Source organism: Lathyrus oleraceus, chromosome 7 (genome assembly GCF_024323335.1).
Source record: "Lathyrus oleraceus cultivar Zhongwan6 chromosome 7, CAAS_Psat_ZW6_1.0, whole genome shotgun sequence".
Classification (NCBI taxonomy): Eukaryota; Viridiplantae; Streptophyta; class Magnoliopsida; order Fabales; family Fabaceae; genus Lathyrus; species Lathyrus oleraceus.
In genome coordinates this window covers 233026229-233041009 of record NC_066585.1, presented here as the reverse complement: position 1 = coordinate 233041009, position 14781 = coordinate 233026229, and the positions used below count along the sequence as shown (strand labels likewise).

The following is a 14781-nucleotide window of genomic DNA, read 5'->3' as shown; positions in this document are numbered from 1 at the left end:
ATTCACCAACAAATTCAGATTTATAGAAACAGACAAAACTGCACAAAATCAAACGACACTTGTATTTTAATTACAGTGTCTCATAATTTAATTACTCATAAAAATCTCTTCACAATACTCATATAGTGGCATTATCTCATTGTAATAACTCCACACATACCTTACAATTTTGTTCATATGCGAGTTAATTTGATTCTCGAGTGCTCCAAATTTGTTTATTGAGCCCACATGATAGATCAGAAGGTAGAATGATACCTTTGTGGTCCTCTCATACACCACATATATAGTAATTGGCATGAAGAGAAAAAGTATACAAATTCTTCTACTATTAGAACTACGTGTTATACACGTACACATGCTTCAATTATATGCTTCTCCTACCTTAATCCTAGGCAACCTTACAACTACCTCAACTCACAATTATTTACTATATTGATTCAATCAATCAAGGGTGAAACAAAATTTTCAAGACTATGAAAGCAATTCTGCAAATCCTAGTTCAACTAGCAAAATTGTTAGGTTAGACGTCAACATCACGGTTCGAACTCTAATTCTCACTGTTATTGTATGTGAGTTTCTAGTGCTTAATACCACTTTGTCTACATTGCAAATTGCTATCATGGTATGGGATAATGACAAAAAAAAAACATTCTTAAAATTTAAGATATTCATTAAAGTACCTTAATAGAAGAAGCTTAAAAAAAATGATGTAAAAGTAAAATCAAAGATAACCCATTTGGTCATTTTGTTTACTCATCAACAGGAGCAGGTAGATTGAGATCAATCAAACAAGGACCAGCATTTTGTTTGATCACAAAAGTAGTGTTTTCTTCAGATCCTCCAACAAAATGTGATCTTTTATGTCCTCCTAATGCTTGTCCTGACCTGAAAATTTTGTAGCAAATTGGACATTCATATTCCTTGCTTTTCTTTGACTTCAACTTCTTCTTAGCTTTGTTACTTGGTTTCTTTTTACTGTTGTGAGATTTTGCAGCAGTAAAAGAATCACTTTCTGAACTGTTTTCTTCATCACTCTCTTCATCTGTTGTTGAAACATAAGAAGAATCATTGTCCTTTTCGCTGCCATAAAACTCGTACTTCAAACCGTTTCTAACATCTTCATGGATTTCTTCATTCTTGTTATTGTTGTTGTTGAAACTAAATCCTTCATAGTTCGAGTTCTTTCTCGAATCATGATCCAAATCCTTATTCATCCCTGATTTCTTAACCACAGTTGTTGTTGTTACATTGTATTTGCTTTTGCAATCCACAAATCCAGATTTATCTTCTTCATCTTTCGGCCTCTTGAATTCAAAGTTTGAAACTTTTGAATCTACAATTTTGATCTTGGAGGCATATCTGAAATCCTTCGAATCCGATTTATTGGAAACACCAATCCCAACAGACTTCAGCTTCAGCTTCTTCTCGGCAGCTTCATGATGATCATTACTAGAGACAAATTTGTTACCATTTCTAATAACAATCTTTTTATCAGAAATGTACGGTTTTGTCTCTAAAACAACAGAGCTATTATTATCAGAAGATTCAGAAACAAAACGATCCTTATGACTAAAAAAATCTCTAGACAAAAGCATCAAACACATAGCAACCTCTTGTTGTTCGTGTTCCATCTCTGACATAGATGAAGAACCATTAACAGAACAAGAAGAAGGTTGATTTTGAATTTGATTTAGATTCTGATTTGAAAGAGTAAGAGACTTAAACCTAATTCTTCTCTTCGATTTCCTCAGATTCATTGTTGCAGCAACAGCACAACCATCATCATCAGTATCATCATCATCATCATCATCAGATTGACTATCCTCCATAACTTGATCAAATCTGTTAATCTTTTTCTCTTTCTCAGAATGAGAAGCCATGTGACCACAAAGAGCTTTCGACGAAGGAAATCCCTTCCCACATTCTTTACAGAATCTGATCATTTCATGCTCCACGGCCACGGTTGTTGCAGCAGCAGCAGCATGATCATCATGACGACGATGTTGATGATGATGAGAATGCACAAACCTCATTGTTTTCCTCGGATTCTCTCTAAGACCGTAACTGTTGTTTCCATCAGCACCACCAACAGTTTCAGAATCTCTCTTGTTTCTAACACCATCTAGCTTGAAAACACGAGCATCGGCAGCAACAGCAGCAACAGCAATAGCAGCAGCATTATGAGTTCTTTGTTCACTCATATGTGTTCTGATGTGACCACCAAGAGACTTTCCACAAGGATATCTCTTGAAACAATACTTACAAACAAACTTCCTCTGCTTCTCCTCCATTGATTCGCAATCACAACACTGAAGAATTATATGAATCTGATCTAAATATATATAACAAAACTACTCAGAAACAATATCACAAACATGAAATGTGCGTTATTTCATGATCATGATGATGGTGAAGATGTGACAGTTGTATAAGTACAAGATCCGACCCACAAAAAGGGGAGAGACCCCTTCATTTCCGTTTCACAATAGAATGAACAAAAATTAAATTTTGATTAAATTAAATTAATGGGGTTGTAAGAAAATTAATGAGGTGTGTTGAAGAGTTGAAGTAATATTAAGAGAGGTAATAAAAGCATAAGAATGACTCTTTCTTTCATTTGTTTGTGTTGGAGGAGAATTCCATGCATGAAAGCAACAAGTAATAATAGATCAAAAATTAAAAAATGTGTGATAGGTGCACGTGTACTTGTGTGAGAATAATTGGGAGATTATTTCAACGGCCAAGATTACTCTAGCTTTTTGTTTTTGGAGAGTACTATATATGGCATACCAAAAATGAAGCATCCAAAACTAAAGCTATGACTTATAAATTCACAACTTGCTTGCTTCTCATTTTAAAGTGTCACAATCTCCAATCCTTTTCTTGAGAAAGGATTTCAACTTTTGTTTTTCACTAAAATATTTCGTTTTTTGTTTTTCATTTTATGTAGCCCTTTGGTTGTGACTATTGCCACATTCTCACATGTCGTCCCATAGAGTTTTTAACTTTAAATTAAACATACATAACTTACACTTGTTGATTAATTTGATATATTCTTATTAATTGATTGAAGCTCCATATGAGGTTTATTTGATAGGAGAAGAAATGGAGGGGAAGGAATTGAAAGCATCTTAATCCTTACTTCATGGCCTTGCTCCTTACAAAAACAAGTTTATCAATAGGTACATAGCAATGATGTATTGGAAAAAATCTAACTTTCATATAAATGTGTAAATGACCATTCTTTTGGGAATTCTGAAGTGGGCAGGAGACAATCTGGATCTAATAGAACTAACCCCTATTAATCACCTATCCAGAAAAATAGGATTGTGTTGAAATAACTAATGGGTCAAATTGGTTATGTTAATCCAAGTCTAACGAATGTAAATATTCGATTGAGATACAATTAGGAATGCATTTATGGCTGATAGGAGATATCATTGTCCAAGATTTTGAACAATCAAATATGATTCTCAATTACCATGATAGGTCATATCAATCAAAACCAATCACATTAAATTATCTCTGAAGAGATTTAGTGTAAGGTGCGTTAGAACTGCTATATAAGAAGAAAGGCGCAAGAAGAACAAATGAACACAACTGATAAGAGAATTTAAGTGCGACTTTACTGGTTCTCACTAGTAGAGTTGTCATTGGTGAACTTTTACAAGTACATTGGGCGTCCACCGCGAGGTCCGATAAAACTGACATGGACCACACACACCTACTCTAACAATGATCTGGCCTTACCTCATGATGATAAGAGCGATAAATAGTAGCAACAACAACCACGACAATGATTATGTGTCCTAGCGGAGATGCTAGCTGTTATGGATGAACTGCGATGCCAGAACAAAGCGTTACAAAAAAGCGTCCATGACTTACAACAATAAAAACACATAGAGTCATATGTGGTATATGAAGAGAAGCCCATCAATCCCCAACCACTCGCAACAAAGATTTGGGACACTCAAGTCAACGGAAACTTCAAGCCACCACCTCTAGTGTCATTAGATGAAAAAGAGTGATCTATGTAAGCATATTATCTCCATCAACATTGAGATGACTATCATTGGTTTAGACGACTCATTGAAGTGCAAACTGATGGCTAGAACGCTAAAAAAGGTTGCCCTTAAGTGGTACATGACCCTTCTAAAGTTTTTCAGTGTCGAGCTACCAAGACCCAAAGAGAAAGATGGTTCATCATTTTTTGGCCAACAAACATAGAAAAGTTTTGACCACCAACCTATTTAATGTTCAACAAGGATATTATGAATTATTGCACGATTATTTGGTCACATTTAATTAAGAGAACATCAATGTCGTCAACCCTAACCAAGAGATATTTGTTGGAGCCTTCTAGAACGGTCTCAAGGCTGAACACTTCAACGAGTCCTTAAGCTATAAGTAAGCAACTTTGATGGAAGAGATTATGGCATAAACAGAATGTTACATCAAGGGAGAAGAAAACAACGCTGAAAAAAGAACCTGAGTTGCAAGAGAACAAGGTGGAAAAAATTCTAAAGTATCCGACCAACGAATGAATCATAATGCGACATCAATTCGAGAAAAAGTTGCATTCAAGCCTTCCAGAAGGCCATTAGAGCAGTTCACCCAACTAGACACGAGTAAGGAGCAGATCCCGCAAGATGTCTACCTCACCAAGGTCATTCACAAACACCTTTCCCCAAAGCGCACAGTGCCCAAAGGGTTAACTATGTTGATTTAGGCCCCTGGTCAGACTTTTTGGAAGATCGGCTGGCGCTAGTGGAAGAGTTCAAGGCCATCAACAATGAAGCTGAGTACAAGGCTAGTAAACCATAATTTTTGAGTTATTACATACCCTAGTTTTTCTTTATTTCTAGTTTATTGCATCTTAAGTTGTTATTTTTAGTTCACTTTGGTTGTTTTATAGTAAATAGCCTGGAGCACAATAGGTGCTATGTGACCCCCCAACTTATTATTTAAGCAATTTATTTAATTATTTGCGTGATTTAATGGTTATATGAGAGTTATGGTATTTTCGAAGTGTGAGGGTAATTTGGTAAATTACTAATTATCTGGGTAAAGAACTATGAGAGCAGATAAATAAGTATTATTTTATTTATTGATAAAGTTTTCGGTAATAAAATAATAGAAAGTGGAGAATTGTAATTAAATAATTATTTGATTATTTATTTAAAATAATATGGGCTTATTTTATTTAAAAGAAGGGTCAATTTTGTGATAAATGGAAGGTAGAAGGTAGATGGAGAGAGAATTGGATTTATTTGGGCAAAAAAAGTAATTTTGAAAAATGAGCCCGTATAAACACTAAAACTTTTGACAAAATTATGTTAAAATCTAATTTTATCATAACGTGAAAGAGGTAGAAAGTTTATGGGATCGTGAAGGACTTGGAATCAGAGGGATTTTCAGGGAGTTCAGCTTTACGGAGAATCCCAATTGTCTTTTTCTGAGTCAACCATTTTTTCTGAAATTTCTCCAAAATTACAAATCTTATATTTTTAAGTTGTTTGCAAAGAAAATTGTTTTTTAGCGAAAACCTCAAACTGTACAAAAAAAAAACCTTTTTTTTTTTAAATCAAACTTTCGGAAAAATTGAAAATATGTTCAATACAGAGAAAAATATAGAAAATCGTAGGTAGCCAATGAAGGGAGTTGGCCGCCTTATTTCTAGCATAACTTGAGTTTGTAAGTTGGTTTGAGATGCCGTCAATTTTTTTGGAAACCTAACGCGATAATATTTCTTTCGAAGTTGGGAAATCGGGCCTATGAGTGCTACAACAGTAGCATTTCGCTGATTTTTATACCAGAGGTGTTGTCAATTTCAGTCTTGTGTTGGTCATCATGTTTCAAGTATAACTTGAGTTTCGTAAGTCCTTTTGGGATGGCGTTTGTTGAGTTAGAAAGAGGATTAATGATATTTTTAAATGGAATTTTTCATAATTGTTTCATAAGTATACAAGTTTTTGCGCCATTTTGAAGTCGGATGAAACATAATGCCCGAGGCGAGAACCTGTTCATGTTGATTGGTTAAACTGAACCTATTGGTATATTAAGTCTTGAAATAAAAAACATATTCTTAAAAAAAACTCTATAAGCTTTCCGAAACATATTCATTTGTTTAATTCCGACTCTGCTTGATATTTTAAATAATTATCCGAATATGATGTTTGACTAGTAGGAACACGATTTTTAGGTTGTTTAATTATTTTAGATTTGTTATTGAGTAGTCTCAAGTTGTTTAGAGTTGTGTGAGTGTAATTGGTAGTTTGATATGTTATAGAGTTGTCTTGGAGCAACTCTGATGAGTTTTAGAGTTATGTTGATAAGTTTGAGCGAGAGATTTGTCACCTGTTAGAGTTATTATTTGAGTAACTCCGATATATTTTAGAGTTGTGTTTGTATGCCTCGGTATTAAGGATTATTAACTTGTTGATGATCTCACACAAGTAATAATAATGATTTACTCTATTGATGAGTTTTTGAGATATTTTTCGGCGGAGATTCCCGATTTCGGGCATTTTTGACTTTTTTGAAATTTTAGACATTTATGGAGTTTTTAGAGTTTCAGGCATTTTCTGGAGCCTTTTAGTTCATGAGCATTTTTGTGGTATTTTTAAGTATCTTGTGATGTTAGAGTCTTTTTGTTGACCTTAGAGTCACCTTTGAATAAATTGAGAAAATTGTCTGTCATTATCCTAGTAGAGTTATCACTCGTGGACTTTTTTAACCTTTTAAAGATATTTTGAAAAAAATCATGAGTTTTTGATAATGTTGAGAAATGATGAGTTTTTGAGAATTTTGAGAAAATATGAGTTTTTAAAATTTTTGAGAAATTTTGAGTATTTGAGAAAAATTAAGTTTTGGAGAAATTATGAGTCTTTGGGACTTTTTGAGTTGTTTTGAGTAATTTGATGAGTTGAGAATATTTGGTAATACCATAACTTTATCTTGTGAGATAAATAATTAATTTATTTTTGAAAATATATTTTGAGTATAGTAATCTAGAGTAAGATTAGAATGATGGTATTGAATGACGTTTTAAGTTAGTAATTCAAAGAGGGATTACAATGGTGGTCTTAAATAAAATTTTGAGTTAGTAATCCAGAAATGGATAACAGTGATGGCCAAGTATGGAGAATTATAGGTTAGAAAATAGAATCTCTTGTGAATGATTGTGACTTGTGCTTGTTATTATTTTGGGATGATATTGATGTTGCATGTTGTGTTGTTTGTGATCATGCATTCATGTATTTCAGAGATAGGTAGGACTTTGATATAGTGATGGTCTGGTTTAGAGAGAGAATATGTCGGTCTCACGTCCAGAGAGGGACATGATTAGGAGAGGAACCAGAGATATGGGAATATCAATAACATACCTCTAATCCCAATGATTTTGGTACCACAAGCATATCAGATGGAGATGGTGGCATTGCATTGCATATGCATCATGATCTATTTGATTGTGTTTTGAGTGTGATTGAGAATAATGTTATATTTGTGATTACTATCATGTCTTGCTTCTATTCACCATTAATAATTGTTAGATGTATTCTTACCTCTTGTTTGTTGGTGTGGCGTTTGTGCTCCTCGGGAGTACAGACAATCAGGTACATGAGTACCTGCTGAGTAGAAGATGGTGCATATGCCCCCTTTATCTTTTATCATGGAGTTTTATAGGAGTCTCTCTAATATGTAGCACTGGGGATGAGACGTCTTCCTTCATTGTGTGATGTTTTGTTTTGTTTTGTTTGACTTGTAGTTGAGACTTTATGTTGGACTTTGTTTAATTTTCGTTGCCTATTTGTAGGACTATTTGGTTTTTTGAAGTTTTACGTTTTGGTGACACTCTAATATTTGATTTTATTCAAACTATTTTGTTTGAATATCAAGTCAGAGATTAGGGTGTTACATAGTGGTGTCATAGCAGGTCGGTTCGTCCGGCCAGGTTGTTGTGATTTTATTTGTTTCCTAGTACTCGACATGTGTGTGAAAACACTATCGGTGCTCATTGGTTTCTTACCACTTTCCAGCAGGAGCGAGATTGAAACAAATGGAGGATAAGCTTATACTTCTATACGAAATCTTCAGGTGTAGAAGATTGGTTCAACGTGCCGCTGATTACAATAATGTAAGTTTTTGGATGAAGTTATGTTGTTTCCGAGCCCATAGAGAGTATGAATTCGAGATTCGTGCCTGCCAGTCAAGTTGAGATATCTTTAAGGGAAAAGAATCAGGTATCTATGATGTTTGTTTCTTTGAGAGTGGAGGACAATGTGCCAACTAGTGATATGTCATTGGTGTGTGAATTCCCTGGTGTCTCCCAGAAGATATTTGCGACTTGCCTCGGGAAGTGGAATCTAAGTCGACTTACTTTGCTTACCGTTGAGTCAACTTGATGTTACCTTGAGTATGGACTGTCTAGAGTTCAATCGCATGCATATCAACTACTATAACAAAATGGTGTTGTTTCCCGAGTTTGTAGGAGAGGAGATTCAACAATTTAATTCTACGAGACAAATTGAAGAATTCATGAAATGTGAAGCTCGTGTGTTTGCGATGTTTTCCTACTTCTAGATTAAGGGTAAAACGATGTTAGAAGATCTTCCTATAGTATGTGAATCCCTAGATGTATTCCCTGATGATATTACTGAGTTACCTCTAAAGAGAGAGAGTTGAGTTCCCCATGATTTAGTACCCGATACTAGACCTATGTCAATGGCACCTTATAGAATGTCTCTAGTAGAGTTGAGTGAGCTGAAGAGTCAGCTTGAAGATCTACTTTATATGAAATTTTTCAGACCAAGTGTATCACATTGGGGAGCTTATGTGTTGTTAATGAAAAAGGAGGACAACAGTATAAAGTTGTCTGTTGATTACCGTCAGCTGAATAAGGTCACCATCAAGAATAAGTATCCTCTTACAAGGATTGGCGACCTTATGGACTAGTTAGTGGGTGTATGTGTTTTTAGCACGATCTGAAGGAGAATAGAGATCCAAAACGCAGCGGAATTTAAAATTTTCTCCTTTAGTGATCCTTACGAATGGGCATGATCAGTGATAGAATCGTTACCTCTTGTGATGATTGAAACCTTTGATGCAGATCTACGGAGCGATCACGAATGTTGAACGATGACAACGCCTCTACTCAGTCCACACGAACGAATTCCTTTAATCTCAGTGCTAGCTGCTACGAATGAAGGCTTTGAGTGAGAGAGAGAGAGAGAGAGAGAGAGAGAGAGAGAGAAACGAAAATTGCAACTGCACAAATGTTTCTGCACAAGGGTTCTATTTATAGAACCACTTGTGTGGGCAGCAAGCTAAAAAGTCCACTTAAGTGTATGTGGCCCATATCTTATAATATGCCAAAATGACTTAAGCGTGTGGTACATTACCATATTTCGTATTTTACTTAAGTACACCGTACCTTACGATGTTCTACAATTCACTTAAGTGCACCGTACCTTACGGTGTTCCTTAGTTACTCTATCTCTCATCAATCCGTCCTTTTATGTGTGACCCTGTAGGTTTTTGCGGCATTGGCAATTATGTTAAATCACGCATTTAAGATAATAAGCAGTGAGCGATATCTAGCAACACATCACTGCTATCCAAGACACGAAAATGTCATGTGATCTGACAAATCCTTTTGTGATAATACTTATGTGTATAATTACCCTTTTGCTTTTATGTCTATATTGAACACAAGGCATAAACCGTGTCGTCCTTGTACAGTTTAATATTGGGCCCATAGACATTTATCTTGTTATGCAGGATGGGCAAATTCCATCTAGGTCACTCACGTCCCTTAGCATGCTTCGTGGAGTACCCATCAACTGTCTTTATGGTCATCCAGTTACGGACAATGTTTGATCAGCAATAATGCACTCGACTCTACATCTAGGTTCCATAGTGGTTTCAGGTCGAAGGGTGGTATACACCATTATCACCATGAGAATAACTTATGACACTTTACAAAACATTCTATATAGTATTCTCATAGCGGATCAATCCAGTATAAATATTACTCTTAATATTCATACCTACGTTTAAGACTTGATAACTCCTTATCTGTGATCCATGAGATGTGATCATCAGTCTATATACATAATAGTCTTAATGCTTTAATGTTATCCCACTTCACAATAAAGCTCGACTACGGATACTTTAAGAATAATGTCCTTATGTTTAATGTGATCTCATGATTAAGTCACACTTGATACATTAAACGGACTAGCTATCCTAGGGACTTTATTAAACAAACATAATAAAGAAACAACCTTTTATTATTAATAAATAATTTGATACAAGTTTCAAAAATATTGGCCTCTAGGGCTTACACCAACAATCTCCCACTAGCACTAGAGCCAATCAGGCATACCCCTAATGCCCATAGATCTAGTATGGCCATCATGCTTCTGCTACGCAAGAGGCTTTGTCAGCGGGTCAACAATATTGTCAAGTGTAGGTACTCTGCATATTTTCACATCTTCTCTATCTATTATCTCTCGAATGAGGTGATAACGCCTAAGTATATGTTTGGATCGTTGGTGAGATCTAGGTTCCTTAGCTTGTGCGATAGCACCATTCTTATCACAATAGAGATCAATGGGATCCACAATGCTAGGAACTATGCCAAATTCACTAATGAAATTTTTGATCCAAACAACTTCCTTTGTTGCACTTGAGGCAGCAATATACTCGGCCCCGATTGTAGAATCAACAATTTTATCTTGCTTTGAACTTTTCTAGCTCACAACGCCATCGTTTAAGCAAAACACATAACCATATTGCGATCTAAAGTCATCCTTATCTGTCTAGAAGCTAGCATCGGTGTATCCAATTACCGCCAGCTCTTCCTGACCTCCATATATCAAGAATGAGTCCTTAGTCTTTTTCAAATACTTAAGGATATTTTTGACAGCTACCCAATGAGCATCACCAAGATCAGATTGGTACCTACTCGTTGCACTTAAAGCATACGAGACATCTGGTCGAGTACATAACATGGCATACATGATAGATCCTATTGCAGATGCATATGGAATCTTATTCATGTGATCCCTTTCTTCCTTAGTTGAAGGGGATTGTGTTTTTGATAGACACAGGCCATGTTGCATAGGTATGAATCCTTTCTTGGAATCATGCATATTAAAGCGTCTCAGCACTTTGTCTATGTATGTACTCTGACTTAGGCCAAGCAGTTTTTGTGATCTATCTTTATATATTCTGATTCCTAATATATAGGATGCTTCACCTAGGTCCTTCATAGAAAAACATTTCACCAACCAAGACTTTACTTATTGTAGGGTAGGGACATTGTTTCCAATGAGTAATATGTCATCTACATATTGATAACACTGAAATTTACCGTATTTTCGACTCCGATTTCACATGCATTCTAGTTGTTTTATTATCATTTTGTTGTGTTATTGCTATGTTTTCCTTTGTTTTCAGGTTTTTACTTTAATCGGAGCCCCGATCGAGAAAAGGAGCGAAAAAGAGCCAAAAACCCTAAAAATCAGCATTTTGTACTTATGGCCTACCCCATGGCTGGCGCCACAGACCCTGCCATGACGTGTCCAAGCTCAACTTCCCTTAACTCCCACGTTCCCCACTACCTCCACTAAGGGCCTCACTTTGGCCTTGTGGTGGGCGCCATGGCCTTGTGGCGGGCGCCACAAGAGGAAAATAGTTTCCCTCCCATTTTCAAGTTGAAGGGCATCCAAGTCATTTCCATCTTTTTACTTGCTTATAAATAGAAACTCGAATTCACTTTTACAATCATCCAAACTTAGAGCAGAGGCAAACTCAGAACAACTTTGTTTCACTTAGGCATATATTCAGTTTTATAAAGTGGTAATCGCTTCGCATTGGAGTGTTACCACAATTGTGTAATCAAGTCTGTGATAGAGTCTGTAATCGAGTTTGGAGCACTTTGGAAGGAAGTTAATCCTGCCGCCATTTACATTTCCGCTTTGCAATTTATTCAACCCTCCGATTGGAGTAGGTTTTTATTACTTGTCTTTATCTTATTTATTTCCCGCACTCGCCTTTACTTTTATTTATTTCCTCGCACTCGCTTTTACTTTTATTTATTTTCACCACTCGCTTTAAATTATTTATTTCTCGCACTCGCTTTACTTTATTTATTTCTCGCACTTGCTTTACTTTTATTTATTTCTCTCGCACTCGCACTACTTTTATTTACTTTCCGCACTCGCACTACTTTTATTTACTTTAATGCACTTTTACTTTACAATGTCTAACTAAATTTATAAGGTTATAATGTAAGGATCATAATTGAACCGATAATCCGTACAATTGTTCGTAGAAACACTTAAGGGCTATTTTAACTTTCAACTTAAGTTTTCCTGCATTTCAATTCCGTTGGGTAAGATCGAAAGCCGTCGAACGTCTTTTTAAACTTAATTGTTTTTAACTATTTCAAAAATAGCGAAAGCGCTTTGTTTAGTTCATTAGGAGATTTTAACATTAAGAAGAAAAGAGATTTTAAAACTATTTTCGGACGCGTTTATAAGTTTAGAGTCTGGTTCGTAAGAACCTCTTTTGGTTAAGAAATCCAGGTTATAATACTTTTCAACTTAGTCAAGATACTATGTTTCTTAAAAATAGGTTTACTACTCTAACGCAATGCGCGCCTTTTTATAAGTGACAATAAGAGGGTTTGATTAGGGAGTACAACTCGGTTCTGAATACGCGAAAGCGACAGTTCCTGTTAAATTAGTTCTTTTCAAAGTAGGAAACATTGCCCATAAGTAGTTCTATTAGCAAGTACTTGGATTATTAATTGATTACGTGAATTACATTCGATCCTGTCCTTATTAATTGAACTTTATTCATTACTTTACTTTTCATTGCACACTCTAAAAAAATACCTACTTTGATTGCCTTTGATAAACACCATAACAATAGATAACGATTGATTGACACTTGGTCTTTGTGAATTCGACAATCTTTTATATTACTCTGACGCGTTCGTATACTTGCGAAAAGCCTGCATCAAGTTTTTGGCGTCGTTGCCGGGGACCAATTTCGTCAAATTTCATTTTCCTGTTGTTATATCGTTTAGACTTAGGCTATTTCCCGCCGGTCAATGCGAAGAACTCACAGCACCGGAAGTTTAAGCTTAGTATATCCTCTGGCGGAACCTGAACGTTACGCTCGCGCACGTTTATTCTTTCATAGAATTAAGAGAGCTATGGCCGAAGATCAAAACCAGAGACCTCTTAAGGATTTCGCTCAACCATCTAATGAAGAACCTAGTTCTAGTATAGTAAACCCAACCATCCCAGCTAATAATTTTGAACCTAAACCATCCTTGTTGCAACTAGTGCAACAGAGACAATTCGCTGGTCTCGCTACTGAGAACCCAAACCAACATTTAAAAATATTTCTTCAATTAGCAGACACTTTTAAAACCAATGGAGCTTCTCCTGAGGCGATACGTTTAAGATTATTTCCTTTTTCCCTCAGAGATAAAGCCCTATCATGGTTAGATTCCCTTCCACCCAATTCCATTACGACTTGGGATAACCTTGGAAGAGTTTTTATTGCTAGATATTTTCCCCCGAGTAAGACCGCCGTTCTTCGAAACCATATAACTAGATTTACCCAAAACCAAGGAGAATTGTTGTTCGAAGCTTGGGAGAGATATAAAGAGTTGTTACAAGCATGCCCACATCATGGTTTAGAAAATTGGTTAATCATTCAAACCTTCTACAATGGACCTCATTACAACACAAAGATGACCATCGACGCTGCCGCAGGCGGCGCTCTGATGAACAAACCTTACCCTGAAGCTAGTGCCCTCATCGAAGATATGGCTCAAAACCATCAATCATGGGGAGTCGAACGAGCGACAGTTGAGAAGAAGGAAGCCCAAGGAGGAGTGCATGAACTAAGCTCTATAGACATGATGCAAGCTAAAATGGACGCATTAGCCCTTAAGGTCGAGCATATGTGCATAAACCCGAATACTGTAGCCGCAGTTTCGTCGGATTGTGAAATATGTGGAATCAAAGGACACCAATCTGCAGAATGCAGTCTATTAAACGAAACCCACTCTGAGCAAGTGAACTACACCTAAGGGAACCCATACTCAAATACCTATAACCCTGGATGGAGGAATCACCCGAACTTCTCCTATAAAAACAATAACCCAATCCAAAATAATGCACCTCCGAGACCTAGTTATCAAGCCCCTAGATCAAATCAACCTATGCAACCTGTGCCACCAAAGCCGAGCCTTGAGAAAATTATGGAAAATTTTATCACCGCTCAAACCCAACAAAACAAGGAGTTCATGAACCAAAACATTCATGTTAACGAATTGATTACTCAGTTAGGAACCAAGGTTGACCAAATAGTTACTCATACCAAGATGCTTGAAACCCAAATCTCTCAGGTAGTTTTAAACCAAGCCCCTCAGACTACACCTGGAGGACAATTCCCTGGACAACCTCAACAAAATCCGAGAGGACAAGCCAATGCCATTACCCTACGAAGTGGGAACGCTTATGATGAGCCACTAAACCCTAGATTGAGTGAACCCGGAACTTCTAAGGAATGTACCGGGCCCACGGACGAAGTAAAGGAACCAGAGGAATCTGAAAACCAGGAAGGTCGAGAAAAAGGAGAAGAACCTAAAGATAAAACTTACGTACCACCCCCGCCATATAAACCACCTATACCATATCCGTAAAGACTCAAACAAACCCAAATCAATAAACAGTATCAAAAATTTATTAAAGT

The 14781-nt window shown here is 36.3% G+C and overlaps 1 protein-coding gene and 1 non-coding gene across 2 annotated transcripts; both read right to left on the bottom strand.

Annotated features, from left to right (window-relative positions):
• Nucleotides 1-445: 445 nt before the first annotated feature.
• On the bottom strand, nucleotides 446-2654 carry LOC127106931 (uncharacterized). Its single transcript, XM_051044225.1, has one exon. It carries the CDS (start codon nucleotides 2289-2291, stop codon nucleotides 750-752), a length of 1542 nt encoding a protein of 513 aa, XP_050900182.1. The 5' UTR covers nucleotides 2292-2654; the 3' UTR covers nucleotides 446-749.
• Nucleotides 2655-13612: 10958 nt separating this feature from the next.
• On the bottom strand, nucleotides 13613-13719 carry LOC127109907 (small nucleolar RNA R71). The gene has a single exon (XR_007797153.1). It is a non-coding gene; the product is annotated as a small nucleolar RNA R71 (small nucleolar RNA).
• Between the last annotated feature and the right edge of the window lie 1062 nt (nucleotides 13720-14781).